At 31.8% G+C, this 20,575-nt stretch overlaps 2 protein-coding genes across 2 annotated transcripts in view; one reads left to right on the top strand and one right to left on the bottom strand.

Annotated features, from left to right (window-relative positions):
* Usp39 (ubiquitin specific protease 39) overlaps positions 1 to 14,858 on the bottom strand; it is a 44,319-nt gene extending 29,461 nt beyond the window's left edge. Inside the window, exons 1-4 of the mRNA XM_075361263.1 lie at positions 14,688 to 14,858; positions 4,999 to 6,359; positions 3,676 to 3,831; positions 2,538 to 2,651 (exon numbers count right to left, since the gene is read on the bottom strand). Of these exons, the coding sequence (XP_075217378.1) occupies positions 2,538 to 2,651; positions 3,676 to 3,831; positions 4,999 to 5,089 (361 nt within the window). The 5' untranslated portion in view covers positions 5,090 to 6,359; positions 14,688 to 14,858. The remainder of the gene's footprint in view (positions 1 to 2,537; positions 2,652 to 3,675; positions 3,832 to 4,998; positions 6,360 to 14,687) is intronic.
* Positions 14,859 to 15,246: 388 nt separating this feature from the next.
* Positions 15,247 to 17,011, top strand: O-fut2 (O-fucosyltransferase 2). The gene has a single exon (XM_075361264.1). It carries the CDS (start codon positions 15,404 to 15,406, stop codon positions 16,694 to 16,696), a length of 1,293 nt encoding a protein of 430 aa, XP_075217379.1. The 5' UTR covers positions 15,247 to 15,403; the 3' UTR covers positions 16,697 to 17,011.
* The last annotated feature ends 3,564 nt before the right edge of the window (positions 17,012 to 20,575 follow it).

Here is a 20,575-nt window from a genome sequence, read left to right as displayed (position 1 = left end):
CGAAATAAGTATAAGTCCAATACTGATTGTGTAACACATAAAAACAACAGGCTGGTCTTCTGGGCCAGAGGACCAGCCTGTGCATCCACACATCAAGAAAATCTGAACTGGATTGACAAAATGTGGCATGGTGAGAAGTAGGGGAAGCGAACTAGGCAATGGACAGAAGAGTGTGTGTGTGTGTGTGTGTGTGAAAGTGTTAGTGTGAGAATGATTAGAGAAAACGTGTGAATTCGGGAACGAAGACCAAACAAAAATAATTTACAAGCAAACAGACCATTAAAGAATTACGTAAGACTGATAAAATAATTTCTGAATACGAACAAGTTGAAGAAATGACATCATCACTAACAAAGAAAATTAGACTTCTAGGAACTTTGACAACATTGAAATTAAAGATAACAAAAACAGTTAAGACTAGTTTGGTTAAATAGAAATTACTTTTATGAAACATTGCGACCACAGCAGCAAAAAATAATAATAAAAACATTATTGCATTAAAACCTACTTTACGCATTGGCGTAAACATGGGGGGTAAGCTTTTCGAGCAGCTGTTGCTGGCTAATTTAGATAAAAAGATTGGGGAGAGTGGCAGTCTGGCGGATAGCCAGTTTGGCTTTCGGAGGGCAAGTCTACTGTGAACAAACCCACTGAGTTGGTCTAGTGGTGAACACGTGTTCTTAAATCAGCTGATTTGGAAGTCGACAGTTCCAGCATTCAAGTCCTAGTGAAATAAGTTATTTTTATATGAATTTGAATACAAGATCGTGGATACTGATGTTCTTTGGTGGTTGAGTTTCAATTAACCACACATCCCAGAAATGGTCAGACTGAGACTGTACAAGACTACATTTATTTCATTTACACTCGTATATATCATCTTCATTCTTCCTCTGAAGTAACATCTGAACGGTGATTCCCGGAGGCTAAAAAGGAGAAAGTAAGGTCTACTGTAAACAACCCAGCAGGTTGGTCTAGTGGTTAAACTCATCATCACAAATCAGCTGATTTCAAAGTTGAGAGTTCTAAGGTTCAAATCCTAGTAAAGGCAGTTAATTTTATACGGATTTGAATACTAGAACGTGGATACCGGTGTTCTTTACTGGATGGGTTTCAATTAACCACACATCTCAGGAACGGTCGATCTGACACTGTACAAGACTACACTTCATTTACACTCATATATATCATTCTCACTCATTCTTTGAAGTAATACTTATGGTGGTTCTGGATTTAAATGGCCTCCAGGAGATAGCAGCTTCTTACTAGTTCAGAGATTTGGAGAACTAATGCGTAAACTTTGGCATCCTTGTAACTTCAAAGCACATGTACCTCCACATGAAATGCTGCAAGGAGTTGTTATGGAGTAGAAAAAATTTCAGTACACAGAACAAGGTGTGTGCATATTCTCATTTTGTAAAACTGATTAGAATGAACAAAAGTTTTATTAAACTTATGTATTTTAATGTATACAGTAAAATTTCTCATAACTGGAGTAATGTGAGTAGGTTATATCCCAGTTATAAGAATATTCTGGATGTGAGAAAAAAGTATTTTGTAATTTTAAAACTGGTTAGCCATTATGTTTAGAACAAACTACACATGAAATCATTGTTTTTTTTTTCACTTTTTAATTATAAGCATAATGGAGACACACTTGAATGCAACTAATACATTACAAAATAGTAACCTTCCTTAATTTTTTTATGACTAGGGACCTATTTTTTTTTTTTTTTAATTTAGTAATATTGCAGGAAGCATTTTAAAATTAAGACTTTATATATTTTAGCTTATTCCGAAATTCAGTTATATAACGAGACGGTATAACCAATTTTAAAAATTTAAATAGCTTACTTTTTACCATGTTGAGTGCTAATATTTGCATAAAAAAGATGTACGCCGGATCAATCAGTTATCCGTTATTTTTACAAAATTTTTTTATATCTCCAGATTGGTACGACCAGTTTTAAAAATATTTGCTAGCTGAATAAGGGCTAATGTTTGCATAAAAGATATGCTCTCGATGATCCAGTTATCCAGTCATTCTCTTATTCTGAAATTTATTTATATTTTTGGAAAGGTATGACCAATTTTAAAAATTCTAACCGCGTATTTGCTAGCAATACAAGGGCTAATGATTGTATACAAAAGATGGTGTGACAACTACGTTTTTGTCACCAGAGTGAATAAATTTCTCATCACTGTAGCCACTTTTAAGATACGTATATATAACAAAATAAATAAAATCAATAGGTTGAGGAGTTGTGGGCACTTATAAAAAACTTCTTCTTATCTGTATTGTGAAGATTCTTAGTAATACATTAATTTAGTAAAATTAAATATATCACTGGAATCATAATTAATAACGTAGACAAATTTCAAAACAATCATATACTCTGTAAGATTACCATACATAGAAAATAATTCTGTGGTTATATAATATCTAAAACTTCTTTATAAAATATAAAAAACTACTGACAATACAATAAACTATCAACAGAAAAATAACAGACTGAATAGAAAATTATGGTACCCACCAACAATCTCATAATTATCAGGTAAACAGTAAAATTTTAAGGTAAGTAGATTCAAAAATACATGATGGCTTTCAGCAACACTATGTGTGTAAGCATGGGTATTCATACCTCTTCCTGAAATGAAACACATAGATTATAGATACTTGCAAACAGAACATTTTAATATAACACTGAATAAAAAAATACCCTCACAATTTTCCAAAAAATAAATTCTGTAAACAGTTACCTACAATTTTACTCAAAAAGCACAGAAAAATGAAAAATTAGTTGATCACTAACAATCTGACAAATATTTTCATTTCATAATTATTTTCTACATAAAAAATGAAGTAAACATACGTCTAGTATCCAATTGATTAAAAACTAAAGAACATATAATAGCAAATTAATTAATCAATAAATATACTATAAATGTTTATTACTTTTGATATAATATAAAAATAAATGAAGAAACATGTATTCTCTGATACAATTTGCAATGACATACAAATATAAATAATTTTTCACTAACACGAAGAACATGTGTTATGGAAGACACAAATGTTTGTGTCTTCCATATAATAATTTCCATATAATAATGATGAATACTAATAATTGAATGATTCATATGACATTCTAGAATTGAGCTGTAGGTGACACAAATCCTAACTAGCATAATGAGTTCCATACCATTACTTTATCTATCATAATAAGTTTTGAAAGAATATTTTCCATTTAATTCTAAAGTAAGATACTAATAATTTTTAATATTTTAAAAATAGCTTTCTTTAAGATAAATCTTTAGGTATTTTTTATGTCTAAATTAAATGAAATATACTGTTCTGAGGCCAGTTTTATTTCATTTACGTTCTCGACAGTTCATATCTTTGTGCTACTGTTCAAAGGCACAAGAAATTCCTACTCTTTCTACATTAAATCAAATTCAAGTGATATTATATGATGAAAATTTTATTTAGTCTTCAGGAAATAGTTAGTGATATTCATGAATCATAAGGATGCAATAATTCCATGGGTAAATTTGGGTGATCTAATTATTCAACAAATATTTGGTCAAACACTAATCAACTTTTCATTAACTAGTTGGAGAGTGGACTAAGCCGCTCCAAACTATAGTCTTACAAGAGCATACTTTTCTTACCTTGAAAATATTTTCCACAGACTAAACAAGCATAAACATTTATTCTTGAGAGTGATATGGAGCAGAGTTTTTCAAAATCAAAATCTAGCACTTGTCTATTTATGGTATCTAAATATGGGCATAATCGATGTGTCTGAATTTTTCCTATCTTTGGAACTGAAAAAAAGAAACAAAACAACTGAATTTTTAAAAGGCTTCAAAGGTTGTGGTATGTTAAAAGTTATGGTATAATTAAAAACACTGTTTAAGAGTGGGTTAACCTATGTCTGGAGAACACACAGGTATTCACACATAAATACATCATTCATAGCAAATACTAAAGTGGAACCTGTAAAAATAACTTTAATTGATAATATTATATGAATCTGTTGGAAAAAATATTGTTAAAGATAAAAATTTTATATACATAACAGGTTACACATCAATAACTATATTTTATTCGCATCATGAACTGAGATATGTTTGATGAAAGTATTTTGAGCATTTTCTGAGGTGCTATCTATCACTTTATGTTTGTTTATTTCTACATTTGATTAAAAATAATAGTTCATTGTTGTATAAATGAGATAATGTTTATATCATATTTCTTTTTTTTGAGGGTGTTTTAAGTAGGTGTTTCTTGCTGTACATTTTGTAGAACATTTTTAAGTAAGTGTTTAGTAGATTAGCATAGTTATTTATAAGGGTTTAAAATTAAATGATATTAAAATATACTGATATGGATCTGATGCATGTTAATATTGTTCCTGTCTCACAAGAACAATTTAAGTTCAATAATGGTGTGCAATTACAATAAACTTTTTAACAAATTTATTAAATATTTGTCTTTAAAACTCCAGTTATGTAATTTTAAGTTTTTCACTGACTCTTTCTTTTATATAATAACAAATAATATAATAAGAAACTGTTGACTTACTGATAATTCAAATTGCTGACTGTAGGGGCATTATATATCAAATAAAACAGGAATACAATTAAAGTTCTAATGATTTAAGTAACCACATTAATTACAAAGCCTGTAATGAATTCCAATTCTAATCTAAAGTTTTCAAGGAGTAAATCTTATTAACTCTCTTATGACTAAAATACAGCGTAAACAAAAGGTACAATAAATATGTATACAATACAATAAATATGTATCATAGCTAATAGAATTAAAAGAATAAAGAGATTAATAGATTAAGAATTATTAAAAGGTAGTATAAAAAATTAAGGGAAGAAAGAAAGAAGATAGTAAAATTTCAAACAGAAAAAAAACCAATTAGATAGCATTTTTAGGTTATTTATACTAGCACCACAACATAACCTAGAAATATAACTTACCGAAATTATCATCTTCACTATCACTTATAGGATCGATATCAAATATATCTGCCTTTCTTTTTCTGTCTAGATCTGAGTTAGTAGAAGTCATTTTAAAATAATCAATATATTTCTTATTCCACTACTGTTCATACATTCTTATAAACAAACAACTCGACGAACCAACGCACAGCACTTTTGTTGCACGTCGTACTGCTAGCGCTAATACCAGATTCAGTAAACAACAAATGGAAACATGGATTCATCTGAGTGAATTTAAGATTTGTATTCGGAATTTTTCATGTTAATTTAGTTTTCATGCAATCAAAAAATACTTTATTTTCTTTATTAATTAGGACTGTAGAGCTGTAAATATCAATTTTAAGAACAGTTGTTTCTTAACTTAGTTGAGAAAATACGAAAGAATACTTTAACGAATGAACTGTAGAAAATTAATTTATTTGCAGTATGAGATGAATATTATTGATACTTGTGTTAAGATTCTATCTTATTTAAATCAGACCCAGCCTAACTTCAACAGACTTTCCTGAAATGAGTATAAAGTAAGATTTACGTCTGAGGTTACATTAAAGACCCGCATACTATGCGAACTAACTTACGGAACCAATCTCATTCGATCAAATGTCTACTAAAGGATTGGCGTTCGGAGTACACATTCAAATAACCCCTTGGGGCCAATTGATTTGTTGACATTCAGTAAAAATTGGATGTAGTAGTTCTCTGTCTGGAGAATATGTTGTGATGAGATTTTTCAGTTTATACTAGAGAGTAGGGTTCGTTTTTTTATTGTTGATTACCTGCAGTCTCAAACAATGAGTGACAAAGATTAGAGATAACTTCCAGCGCAGCAATCATCATTCTCAATGAAGAAGAAAGGCAAAAAAAGAAAGAAAAACAAAGAAAAGGCGCTGGTGGATGATGCCGCTCTTCAAAAGTAAGGAGCATTACAGCAAGACCGATTTAATTCGGTATATCAATGTAAAAAGAAAATTTAGTTTGTTTTTTATAAATTAGAATAATTCTATCAGAACATTTATGTCAGGTTTATCAATATTTTTTTAATTATGTCAGTGGTATTGTTTGACAGTGTTGAATGGAGTAACAAGCTGATTGATCTATGTAGTAGGACATCGGGCTCAGCATGCAGTGGTTGAGGTTGCATAGGTGTAGTTGATGTATCATAATTTTTTCTTCCTGAATACCGGTCAGAAATGAATTAGGCTGGTCATAGCACGAGACTGAGTTGTTATGCTGAGAAAGTGGGAAGAATATAGCTCTGAACTTTTACTTTTTATGGCGTTTTTGGAACTCTTTTTATTTTTGTGGGCGAAAAACGAAAAACGCTTTCACGTTATCATCGCCTGGAACAAACATAAAAAAAGTTTATTATATCGAATAAAACTAAGGCGGGATTAAAACTAAAATATTAAAGAAATAAAACTAATAACACAGATAAAATATCACTAAAAAAATTAAAACTAACTTTAATACTAAAAATGGTAACGGGGGAATCTGTAATATCGTAACAATCTGATAAATTTATTTAAAAGAAACAAAAATAAAAACAATATACTCGTAAAATTCACATAAACATAAAATTTATTAAAAGTCCAAGAGGGGTGTAAAGAGCCTGTTCACGGTAAACAGAATAAAAAAATCAACACAAAAATCATAAAAAGAAAAACAACCACATTAAAAACTCTTCCCAGTACACAATATCAAATTTTGTGCATAGAACCAAAACGACACAAAAATAGAAACATCTGGTCTAAAATGTCATCATTGCCCGGGAACGATAAAGCGGTAGTTGCATTTTACCCATAACGGCACGTTTTCTGCTAACATGAGATACTCGTGAGTGACTGGTATGTCCCAACAGCAATTGGCACAAGTCCACTTCCTCTCAACGAATTTTTCTACACGAGGACTTTCGTGGCAAAATAGTATCTTTGATGTGGTGGAGTTTATTATCCATTGTAGCAGTCTAGTCACCTTCCCACTTTTTCCAAAGAGCGAGTTTTACACTATTAGTAAAATCATATGTTGTAAGACGAGTAGTGAAGGACGGTTGACTACATGCGTCTTTAGCAGCGGAATCTGCATATTCATTTCCTGGAATTCTCATGTGGCTAGAGATCCAGCAGAAACTTGTGTTGCAATTTTTTAATTCACTGTTGCGTTATAAATATCTAGGACGAGATAGGATGTATAGAATACAAATCTTCTAAAGCTTGGAGTACACTATATGAGTCGCTACAAATAAGGATATGACGATACTTTGGGTTGATAATACTCAAAGCCTTATTGATAGCATATAGTTCAGCAGAAAAGACACTTGTAGTACTAGGTAGGCCAAACATATAGGTTCGTTCATTAACAGCAAATATACATCCAACGGTATCATTCTTTTCGATCCACCTGTGTGTACTACTGCGTCTGGGTTTATCTTGGAGAAAATGTGGTGAAACATTTGCTGAAAGACGGTAGATGGTGTTGATTGTTTATTATATACGGTAAGGTCAAAAATAACATTTATAAGGTTGATTCTCCACGAAGGATTTGAACAGGGATACGGAAAAAAGGTGTGTCATTATTTATAAGGTTTAGTAATCGCTGGGTACGAATACCCGTAGGTGCTGTATAACGTGGATGGTCTTCATACCTACGTAAATAAGGACTGCATTAAAATTTGCGTGATTCGGATGTGCTTTGATACGGGCAATATAAGACGATAAAAGCTGATCCCGTCTTTCCCAAAGTGATGGCTCATCGCAGTCAACAAGTATGTTTACGACAGGGCTTGATCTAAACGCATCTGTAGCAAGACGAAGAAAAGCATGATGTACAGCATGCAGCATTTTAAGCACGGTGTGATGTGCTGAAGGTAGGCGACGCATCCATAATCTAAACAGGAACAAACTTAAGAATAATAAAAATATTACATACGAGCCATGTGTTGCTAAGGAATTGCATATCTAAAAGTTTGGAACATTTTGTTTTTAATTTTTGATGTTTGAACCACGTAAGGCGCCTATCAAAAAATAAACCTAAAACTTTTTATCAGGAGAGACAGCAATTAGCTCTCCATTGAGAAAGACTTGCTGAATATGAGGGTCCTGCAGGTGAGAAAAGACTACAAATTTTATTTTCTCAGATTAAAAGGTGAAGCCAGTAACTCCAAGCTTCAAGACAAGATATAGAGTTCTGTAGTAGTCTCTGTGCTGTGGATGTTGAAAGGGACGTAATATATATAGCAAAATCATCAACAAATAAAGAGTATGAAACAGGTGGCTGCACACATTTGGTAATACTGTTGATGGCTATAGCAAATAAGGTGGCACTTAATACACTTCCTTAAGTACTCCATTCTCCAAGGTGACGCTACCCGATAAACAATCCCAAGATGAACACGTAAAGTTCAGTCATTTAAGAAACTCCTAATAAAAGTTAGCATATTGCCCTAATTCACCATTCTCTGAGGGTGTTTAGAATACCACGTTGTCACCATGTCGTACAACTTCCTGATATGGAAGAAGATAGTGACAAGGCGCTGGCGGAGTAGGAAAGCATTTTGAATAGTTGCTTCCAATGACACTAAATGGTCAATGGAAGATCATACTTGGCGGAAACCACACTGTTCTGGAGATAAAAGGCCATTTCTCTCTAAGTACCATATGAATGGATCACCATTCTCTCATTACTTTGCATAAAACACTTGTCAAGGAGAAAGGGCAGTAGTTCGAGGTGGATGCTTTGTCTTTACCAGGTTTAAGTACTGGTATGATAATGGCTTCTGACCAGACAGGTGAGAAGACTTGTGCGGAAAATAAACCATTATAAATATTCAATAGGTGTTGTAGCCCTGAATTAGGAAGGTGTGATAGCATACTGAGACGAATGTTGTCAGGTCCAGGAGAGGTGTCATGTGAATTTTTTTAGTGTGTGTGATAACTCACTGAATGCAAATGGAGCATTTAATTCCCCGACTGAATCCCCCAACTTTAACGATAATACTTTCATCTGTATCTTGTACTCCTGAAATTCATAACTGTAAGATAAAGTGAGAAACAGCAAATGGTAACAGTCTGCCAAATTACTTGCCACTGCAGAAGGTGATAAAAGGAGTTCTCCTTCATGAATGAGTACGAGAATAGATTGTTTCCATGATCCGAAAACTGCATGCATCTTTTTCCACACAGTAGACATGGTGGTAGGGCGATAGATAGTGTCGACATATTTCATCCATGACATCCTCTTAATGTCCAGAAATACCTGATGACATACCACTCTAGCCTTACAGTACAAATATAGATTTCATTTGTAAGCTGTGGTTAAATTTGCGCTGTGCCTGCCGTCGTTTGCTAATAGTATTTTGGCAGTCATCATTCCACCAAGGAACGGAAGGATATCTAGGGTTTCTCGATGTTTGTGGGATATATGTATCAGCATTCTCAAGTGTCCGGGACATAAAAGAGGTAAGTTCATCAAGGGCATCTGCACCATCATCATACTGTGATGGGAAGGCTTTTATGGTAACCGTTCCAATCTGCCTTTTCAACAATCCAGCTCTGTGGCCTTTTGTTCACTTCATGGTTGACAGCAAAAGCAATAATAATTGGCTTGTGGTCACTGCCGTGAAAGTTGTCACAAACAGACCAATTAAGATGAGGGAGTGAACGATGTGAGCATAAGGACAGGTTGATGTTGGACAATGTACCAGAGAACATGAATGTGTATGACCCATCATTTAGTAGAAAAGGTCCAAGTCTGTTTATCTGTTTCATTCCGTTTATCATATTTTCTTGAGAGGAGAAGAAAGATGAGCTGTAGGAAATAAGGTGGGCATTGAAGTCTCCTACTATTAACGATAGTGACAGAATCTGTATCAGGAGATTTGATATATCTAGAGGATTGAACTTAGAGTTCGGTGAGATATAAATTGCAGATACGCAATTTGAATGGGACAGAGATTTTTACAGCAACAGCAGGAATGACGGTAGCTAGTGGTATCCTTGTAGCTGACATTTCATTCTGTATGAAAATAACTACTCAACTACTTTCTCTGGTGTCTCTCAGAGAAATAGCCTTTAAGTGTTACCGCCTTTGTTGTAAAACAAAGGCGTCACCTTGTTGTAAAATGTATGTTTCTTGGAAGCATATTATTAATGGTTCATGTGCAAATACTCTTAACATCTTCAATGCGGGATCGAAGACATCTAACCTTCCATGAAATAATGTTCATAAGTAAAGGTAGTTTGGATACACAATTGCAGGCAAATATATAAAAAGTTAGTTAAATATAGGTGATCTGGTTTTTTTCTTTGTATTTTTGATTTTAAAAAACTCCAATGCTGTGGGGTTGGGCTGTTCCTCAACCATATCCTCCAGTATATGAGGTGATTGAGATGGAGATTTTGAAAAATGGTAAGTCACAAATAACATCCCAGAAGGGGTGGTTATGTAGCCCTCACGTAACAGGGAGCTTACACAAAATGGCTTACCGCCAACTGTATTTATTGTTGGCTGTACAGGTAAAACATCGAGGGCAGGAACATTGACAGGGATCCCACTAGCTGCAACTACCGACCTCTTATTCATCTTTGTTAGCTCTGAAATAGGAAGCAACCTGATCAGATAACATCTGAACATGTTTTATCAGTTCATTGCAGGATACTGTTGGATACCTGCATTTACAGGGGTTTTACTTGATGTAGCAGCAGCGAAGGAGAAATCCGTTTTAACCAGATTGCGAGAGCTAAGAGTCTTTTTATATTCTCTTCAGGTGACTGGGAAAGAAAGCTTTTGCTCAGTACAGATTTTTAGGATTGCTTTCTCTTCTTTAAAAGCTGGGCAATCTTGAGATTGACCTGAATGTGTTCCCCCACAGTTAGCACATTTTTCTTCCTTCTGGCAGTTAGTGTTGTTGTGACCTTCTTTGGCACATCAGGTGCAAATTATAGTTTTTGGACAAGATGTTGCAGTATGGCCATGTCCTTGGGATTGGAGATATTGTCGTCAGTTGGGGATAAAAGTTCGTACAAGAACCGAAAGGGATAACCAGAAGTTTTCTCTGGTGGTACCAGAAGATTAAATGTTAATATGAAAGGTTCTTCAACACTGCTCTGCTGTTTTGTTATTCGCTTCACCTCCACAACTTCCTGGAGACATAGCTTATCAGCTAGCTATTTGAGTTATGTCCATCTCCAGAAGGTCACAGCAAAAAATTACTTCCTGGCTGGTATTCAGGGTTTTGTAGTACACCGGACTTATGTTTACACTACCCATATCAGTAAGGTGTAAGAGAGATCGACTCTGCTTGTCATTATATATTTTGATCAGAAATCAATCCGTCTCGTAACTTCTTGATATTGTTCGGGGAACCACTTGAACCCGTAACAACTTTTTTAATCAGGAAAGGCGAGACCTTATGAAGAGAGCCACCTCCTGATTATCTCTAAGAACTACAAATCTTATGTTCTTGTATTGCACAATTGATTTGACACCTTTTAAATTAACACTTTGTTCAAGACTGTTGTCCTTGTCAGACAATGCTGAGTAAGGCCTTTTCACTAGACTATTTTGGGTGGTTTTTGACATGGACCTTCAACCATTATAGAATTTATTTGTGGACTTGAAATTTTGGCCTCAGGAGTAATGACGATATAATGGACCACTCCAACAGAGTGCACGTGTACTGGAGCTAGAACTAAATACAACTGGGTTTGTCCAGGTGCCCAGAGGGCATTGTTCAAGACTCACAACATAGAGCCATCCACCCATCAGCACGATAGTTCCCACCTTTGGTTATGGTTGCGTTTCATAAGGCGTCACAACACCACCAAGTGTAAGTGAAAGAAGAAACAGTGTAAATGTTGTTGTGTAGTTGTATAAGGGTATATGTTGTAATTTGTGTAGTGTATGATGTGTATAACTCTGTGTGTAGTGAGAAGAAAAGCTGCATGGGCTAGGGCCATGGGGACGCCAAACCCCAAAATCTTAAAGAATAAGGCTCCCTGTTGGGATTATTTGGAACTCTGGTAATGCTAAAAAATAATGGAAATTTAAAGCACTGCTTGTACTTTCAAAGTGGCCCACATCAGTGCAAAAAATTATATTTCCAATCAAATGCTGACACAAGCACTATCTATGGGGATAAACAGTACTTGTGTCTCACTGATTCCTACTCATTGTTGCCTCTATCACTGTATTATAAGCCTTGTCTGCTCTTGATTGCTATGCTCATGTTTTTATGGATGAAGGGAATCAGAAAAGCAACTTCTTTATTTGAGCAAGCTTTGTTGGTAAAGGTATTCTAAGTACTTTAACCTCATTACTGGATAGACTATCACCATATTCATTTGTTTGCTTGCCTTTCCTTATGCAAAGTAGAAATTTCCTGAAACAGTAATTATAACTATAAAGTTGCTCTGCAATTTTTTAATTTGATACCACTTGATGTATAAAAATGTATTACTATTAAGATATTGGTGATATAAAAGAACAGGGTAAAAAATTTCTGTCATAAAAATTATATTGTATTTAAACTACAGTTATTTATTACAACCAAGATTTACCACATGATTCTAACTTGGTTCTTCACAAATGCCTTCAATTGAAGAAGAATCATAAAAAAATTGCTCACAATTGAAGATTAATGCCAATTTCCACACTGCATTGGGACTGTGGATGGTTGTTATTGTCCATTGCCAGTGCCAACAAACAGCAGCACTGAATATTTTATTGAACATTTTTTACTCAGTATTTTTTGTTAGGAATGCACGTAAACCTTATTATTATCTATTTGGTAATTTGCTAAGGCAGAATTTCAGATAGGAGTGCCAAAATTCAGTTTTGTGGAAAAACATTGGAAATTAATGAACTGCCAATCAAAAAAGCCCTTCCAAATAGAAGAGTGAACTTTATTCCACTTTGTGGGTGATTATAGTTATGCTCTCCATCAAAATTTAAAGACTTGCCTGCTAGAAAAAAAAGGGTTCATAAAAAAAAGAAGAAATTCAATATTTTTTTTTGGGAGTGAAGTTCAGTGAATTATAGAAAATATTTTCAGCATAATGTTATCTGAGAATTCTAAGTAAACTACTGTTGCTGTTGCTTGAAAAAGAAATATTATTATAGCACAGACTTTTTTGCATAATGTTTTGAGGAGAATTATAAGTAAAAATATTTACATACCTTCCAGAAGTTTCAATGAGCACATAAATGGCAAAGGAAACCAGAAATTTGGCTGCAAGGAAACAAAAACAATGGTCTGCAATCTTACCATAATTTAATTAAGCAGAAAACCCAGTGTGATGTTCGAAGCAATTAAAAATAAGATTGCTGAATATCTTTCAATTGAAAGACTCTGTATTGTGGCAAAATCAATATAGGTTATAGTAACTTAAATTAACTGTATGCTAGGGATAAGGTACTGTGAATTTTTGTATTTATCTTAATTTTATTATATTTTTTCATTATTTTTGAACTTTGATTTTTAACCCATAGAATGTAAGTATTGTAAAAACATATGTATTAACTCATATAAAAAACTATATTCATTTTTTTTTTTTGTATTTAAAGAGAAACTATACAAAAAACATATTTATCCAAACATAATTTTACAGTATTGGACACTGTCAATTTCCACTGTTATGTATTGCAAATCACAAAAGATAACTACAATAAGTTTTGGTACAAAAGGAACTCAAAAAAATTAAATGATGAGCAAGTCAAAAATGAAAAATTTATGAGGCAGTTTATCAAGATAGTGGTTGTTATGAAGTTAAATCTACTTGCCAAATTTTAAAATTGTCGAAAAGAAAATCTTAACTGAAGGAAAATGATATCAATGAATAATTTAAGCATGTTATGAGACCTATAATAAAGGAAAAATATCACTTGGTGATGATGTAATATAGTATGCTGAACTCAATAAATATTTTACTATAAACTGAAGATGTGTTGAAAAAAATTAAAATTCCATTTCAAACTAGGTGTAATATTATTATTCGTATGTTTTGTAAGTACAATTTAAAAAATACTGTGGAGGATATTTTTAATGAAACAAATTCAATTTTCCAAGGAGGCTGATGTGTAGTGTTACAATTAGTTTGTAAAACATGAAAGTTGTTCCATTAAACAGAGAAACATATCTCATTGTCCTAATAGGTCTTAAAAAGGGAACATATTTACTTTTGTTTGTTGTAGTTTTGCAGTCATTCAAAGTTACCTTTCTTTAGGTGTGTGTGATGAAAACAATCTTATAGTGAGTTGGCGATAATAATCCACGAGGTAAAAGCAAACCGGAAAATTTATATACTCCGTCAAACTCAGATCATATTTTAAATATAATGATAATAATTCACGAGGTAAAAGCAAACCGGAAAATTTACATACTCCGTCAAACTCAGATCATATTTTAAATTCTCTTTGTTTTTAACGACGAAATGAAGTTAATAATGACTTATTTTCTTCTTAACTTCATTCGAATCTTGGTCTAATAATACACTTACGCTTTATTTCTCTTCACTTTACTTTTGTACTCATTGTATTTCAGATTCTACAATAATTCAATTAACGCTAAAGTTTCGCGTAATTTCACTCCATGATAAACAAATACAATAGTAAACAAATAGAAAAATGCAGTGAATATTGAAGAGGATTTACCGAGCTTGGATGGAATTACTCACAGGATTGACAGCAAACGCCAAATTGATTGAAGAGCCAAATACAGTCCAAGATTACTTTGATGTCATCACATTCACCGCCTGCACAGAGAACTTGAGCCGCGGCCAACTTATCTTTTTCCCTCTCCGGTTCGATCAAATCCTCCGTCCACGTACAGCCAACGAAATCTGTTTGCAAAATATCAGCTGGCCCTAACCAGCTTTGGTTTAAGCATTCTACGTAGTATAGAAAGTTAATGCAAATAATGAAATAAAAATCCTTTTACTGCAAGTACTCCTGTCTATTGTATAGATATGATACTTTAAGTGATCTGATTTCAAGGAGAAATATTTTATTCGATGATTTAAATACGAGTTATCGAAGAGGTATTCGATAATTATCGATTATTCTTAGTAAAATAAAATGATTACACTAAAGGAGAAGTTTTAATTTAATCTTTTATGTTTTTATTGCAACGAATATGAATACTGTATTTTTTGCGTTGTTTTGAAGATTGTTTCCTTTATGTCGAAGAAAATAATATTTTCTTTTATAACCTTAAAGTTTTACTAGTAAGTTTGTTTCATAACCTTAAAATTTTATGAGTAGCTACGAGTATCAGTAGTCAATTGAAGTTTTCGTTCACAAACTACTTTGTTCTACAAATCAGTCATAGTGGTTAAGCAAAAAATAGTTATTATATTTGAGGAGTTTTAACTTAAAAATATGATTTTTTATCATGGTTACATTCATTCCATTAGTTTTATTTTATTTACATGCTGCTTTGTGCACTAAGACGTTAGACGATGGATTTTGCAGCAGTAATAATGAATGTCCTAAAAGATCAATTTTGCCAAGGTATGTACTGTATGATGTTAATGAGCCAGAAGGTTTCAATTTAAAAAGAGATGTTTACATTAGAATGGCCACATTTATGAAAAAACTGAGTAAAGAAGGTGATTGGCATTTGGTATTACCGCCTTGGTATAATTTATTTCATTGGCGTTCACTTGAATCAGAAACTGGACCTCAAAATCATGTTTCATGGGAACATTTCTTCCATATTGCTAGTCTACAATCATTTGTTCCTGTTGTAGAGTATATTGATTTTGTTCATGAAGTAAATTCAGAACCCATCGATTTTGTATTTGTTTTGCAACATATTTCAACTAATTTTGAACAGGTATCAGAATGGAAAGATGGTTGGTCTATTGAACCATGCCATAAAGAAACTTCCATTAATTACAAAAAATATGAAAATATTTTTAAAATTAAAGTATTGGGATATAACAATGTTACTGCCAAAGAGATTGAATGCGTTTCATTTCATGGAGAATCAAATTTATTAGCAGAAATAGTAAAAAATTATAAATCAAGATCAATTCTAATTCATCATGCAGAAGTAGCTTTACATAACAATTTTGGAGATGCATTGTACTGGCAGTGTAGACGTAGTATGCGTTTTGCCCCATACTTAGTGAAAATTTCTGCAGAGTTTAGAGAAAAATATTTAAACTCAACAGATTCAATAGATAAAACAGAAATGCCAGATGACTGGCGATTAGAAAAACCGGGTCGTAAAGCAGTTGGAGGTCCATACCTAGCTGTTCATTTAAGAAGAAGGGACTTTTTGTGGGGACGACCAAGAGATACTCCCAGCATAAAAGGAGCTGTGAAACAAATTAAAAATAAATTAGTTGAATTAGACTTGGATACAGTTTTTGTTGCCACAGATGCCCCTGAAGAAGAGTATGTAGAACTTAAGAGTTACTTAGTTGGATTTAAAGTTTTTCATTACATTCCTACACCTTCTGAGAAGAGAAAAATCAAAGATGGTGGTGTAGCAATTGTTGATCAAATAATATGTTCACATGCAAGATTTTTTATTGGATCATTTGAGTCAACATTTTCCTTTCGTATACAAGAAGAACGAGAGATTCTTGGGTTTAAGAAGAAAACAACATTTAATCGTTTTTGTGGTGATCAACAAAAAGATTGTGTTCAACCTACACAATGGACTATAGTTTATTAAATTAATTTGCTCAACACTCTTATTTCATTAAAATGTTGCAAAAATTAATTTAAAAAGATAATTTATAATAAGAAATCTTTATTAAACTCACTTTATAAGTGTAGTGTAACCAACTGCACTGATAAGTGGACAAAACACAAAACAAAGTATTGTTTTCATACAATATTTTCATTGTTGGCTCTAAAATTAATCAGATTTACACGCTAAAGTTCTCTTACATTGTAACATTAATAGTAAAATGTTTAACATTATTATACAAGAAATTCTTTCTATTTATTATGAATAAAAATTTGATAAAAGTTACCAAATGTAAAATAGGTTTAACATTTTCATAAATTTAATTTCAAATCCTTTTCAGTTATTTATCGGATATAAAAATAATAGATAAAAAAATTGTTGCTGGCAGATTAATCCATCATAATGAAGCCCACAAGAAAGTAAACAAATTGATGAATTTAATATAAGACTGGGTTTGCTTAATTAAACTTGGATTTCAATTGCCATACTCTACTGGTTTCAGCTATTTCCACTGTAGTTTGAGCAGTATTGCTTTTGTCATAAATAGTATGATAATTTACTATATCTGCTTCCATGTTGTAGAATTTAAAAGTGGTAGGTTTATTGTTATTCTTTTGTGTACCAAGCAAGTACTGTACAATGTGTAACAGTAATGTTAATAATCTATTAATTCATATACGTATGAGATTCTACGTAGAACTTGTTTTTTAAATTTTACATTATCACATTTTTTATGTGTATAGGCCTGCTTATTCCTATTTTCCAGTACCTATTGGATGAGCAATGACAAAAATAGATATGAACACAACTGAGTTATTACTTCTGAATGTCAACCATACAGTGATTCACTTCTGTTTTGGAAGAATATGCAGATTATTTAATATTGTGATAAAGGTAAACAGGATTACAACCAAAAAAAAAAAAATAATAAAAAATGAAAATTATAATTTGTGATATTCTATATCTAAGACAGTACATGGAAACAAAATCAATTGAAATTTTGTGGGAAAGAAAATTTTTCGTAATTGATGTATGATGCTTTTGTTGAACTGAGTTACAAACTGACAATATTTATCAATTGATTATCAATGAATTGTCAATATTACAGGTTATAAAAATAGACTTGGCTGTCTAAAAATACTTATTATAAAATCTGTCATTGCTTATCTTTTTGGTTCATATATCCTATAGGTTCAGATTATGATTCTTGGTTAGGTTGGTATTTTTGATTTACTACAAAATTTTCTCTCATAAAAAAATAGTATGACTGCAATTGAAGATTAGCATTTTTTTCCAATGTGAATAAAAAAATATAATTTTATTTTCTTTTTATGCATTTGGTCTGTTTGTCATAGTGGCAAAGTGGTATATTTATACATATGATTTTGTTAAACATTTTATTATGAATAATCCAACTTAGTATTATTATTTATGTAATAATGTCTAAATCAATTTGGGTGGAAGAAATTTTGCCTTTCTGCCATTTTTTTCCGAAACACCTGAGTCATCTATGTTTTATGCATTGATTACAGTGGTTACACGTGTACTTCTAGAGCACCTACATTAATTGGTCTCAGGTCTTATTTCTGACAGGCACTCATATTTTTTCATGTATTGTTTCATCTGCCTTATTAAAAAATGTGTGTTTGAAATTATAAAAAAATAGGATACAATTACTTGGCATATGGTTACTAACTAACCAATTCCATGCTTCCTTGTGACAGACAATCTTTTATTTCACTAGTTGCTAAAGTCAGATAACATTTTGGATAACTGCATTGCATAACCTGTTTGTCAGATTACAGCCTTTGGGTTCTTTCAAAAATCTTAATTCTAAAGCAGTTGTCTTTGAGACATCACTTTATGTATGGTTTCAACTTTCTCTTCTATCAGAATAATTAGAAAGTTACGTTTTAGTTTAGAATTTTCATTTATTTCTGTTACGGTAGATTAAGAACATGTGTTATTAAATTGGATGGTGTGATGATTATAAATTAATATTATTTTGTAAGTTGATTGTTGTTTGAAGAAACTGCATAATAAATAAAAACTGATGTAAAATATTAAGCTTAATGTTTTTATTGTTTAAAGTAACTGACTTACATAGATGTATTCTTAAGTAAAAAATGTAAACAGCCATAAGATAAAACTTATTATGAATTTAGGATTTAGGACATGACATTAAAGTGCCATACTCTGGATATCATTTTTTTAGAGTGCTGATCTTAATATAGAAAATTATGTTAATATCTATAATTAAATCCAGGATATGTATCTTTGGATCATAAAAGAATCAATTGAATGTATATTATAGCTGATAAAGAAAGTAAAGTTAAGTTACTTAATTATACAAAATTTAAATTATTTTAATTTATTATTATTTCTTTTGTTATGAAAAAGCAGACATCAACAACTATGGTCATTAGCGTAATGGAACTTAGTAGTGTATGAAAAGATGCCTTACCTGATGGGGATTCGAACCTGGGATCTCCGCTCGAAATGCTGAGACCACTATCTACTCAGCCTTGGAGGTCAGCCTTCATGGCTTACCTTCTACAGTTTTTTTTTTATTATGGGTTTAATAGTATAATAATGAGATTTTATATTTGTTTATATTTTAAAAATTAAGATTGAGTTTTATCTTCATTTTATTTTTTTATTTTTAAAAACAATAATTAGAAGTAAAAAGTATATATTTAACAGTAGATTTAATATCTAATCTAAGTTTTATCCAAGATTTTTGATGTCAGTTTAAATTACAAAATAATTAGTTCCTATTGTATGTTGTATAACAAGTTAAAATTGTAATATCTTTTAAATTGGTATATTTTAAATTATTTTATAGTTTATTGAATAATATGTGAGTTTGTTACAATCTTTTTTACTTGATATTAAAGTTATATTAATAAAAAAAAATTAGTTTTTTTTTACTAGACTTAAATTTAAAAAAAATTACTGCAGTTATTCATTCAGTTGTATGTATTGGAAGACGTAAAATAGTAAAAAAAAAGTGTTGCTGAATAGAAGTTAAAAAATGTGCATGCAATAGGATGACTCATGGAAGGACATGTATGGTCATTTTTTTTTGATTTGGTGTTAGCTGTTTTAAATAAATGACAAAGTGATGAATAAAAACTCCATTATCTGTTAATGTCCCTCATTACTGTGTGAAGTGTCATAGGCCATTTTTTTTCCCCACTTGTACTCTTAATGTATAATTCTCTCCGTTTGGAAAAATACAAAAAAGTAAACAAAAAACTGGGAGAAATTTTTCCAGAAAGTTTTCATTATTTCCATGTACTTAAAATGTAACTCCTCTTCCAGTGTTGAAAATGATATAACATTGCTTATTAATATATATTAATTGATATAACCTGCTTATTAATCTGTTAACTAAAGCAAGATTTCTTAAACTTGTTAATTAGTTATTTGAACTTGCTTAATCAACTCTGTGCTGAGGTATTCACCGTAAAATATCAAAAAATACTGTTAAAAGAACAATTGTATTTTGTTTATTTGAACCAGGAATCAATACTTTTTAATGCAAAAATTAATGTAAAGTGTAATGTAAAACCTTCTTAATACAGTAATAAAGTATTCCTATTCTGATAACTTATTTAGAAAAATTAAACATTTTTATTCTTTTTAGATAGAAACAGTAACAAGAAGGATGTCCTTGGATCTGGCCAATTAGATTATAAAATATTTGTTTTAATCTTTTTTTGAACACATTTATATCTGGCTGAGGAAGACAGGGACTGGCTGCCTACCTGTAACTCTTCTGACTTACTGTTTTTACTGCTGTCTAAACAGACATAGCCTTTTTCTTATAAGATGTAATAATTGACATCATTGGACAGT

This window comes from Lycorma delicatula, chromosome 3 (assembly GCF_047948215.1).
Source record: "Lycorma delicatula isolate Av1 chromosome 3, ASM4794821v1, whole genome shotgun sequence".
In the NCBI taxonomy this organism is placed as follows: Eukaryota; Metazoa; Arthropoda; class Insecta; order Hemiptera; family Fulgoridae; genus Lycorma; species Lycorma delicatula.
The sequence above is the reverse complement of the archived record's forward strand: the minus strand, read 5'-3'. Positions and strand labels throughout refer to the sequence as shown.

Bases quoted from the DNA above. Each gene is read 5' to 3' on its own strand.
- O-fut2 (XM_075361264.1), top strand. From the start codon at position 15,404: ATGGTTACATTCATTCCATTAGTTTTATTTTATTTACATGCTGCTTTG.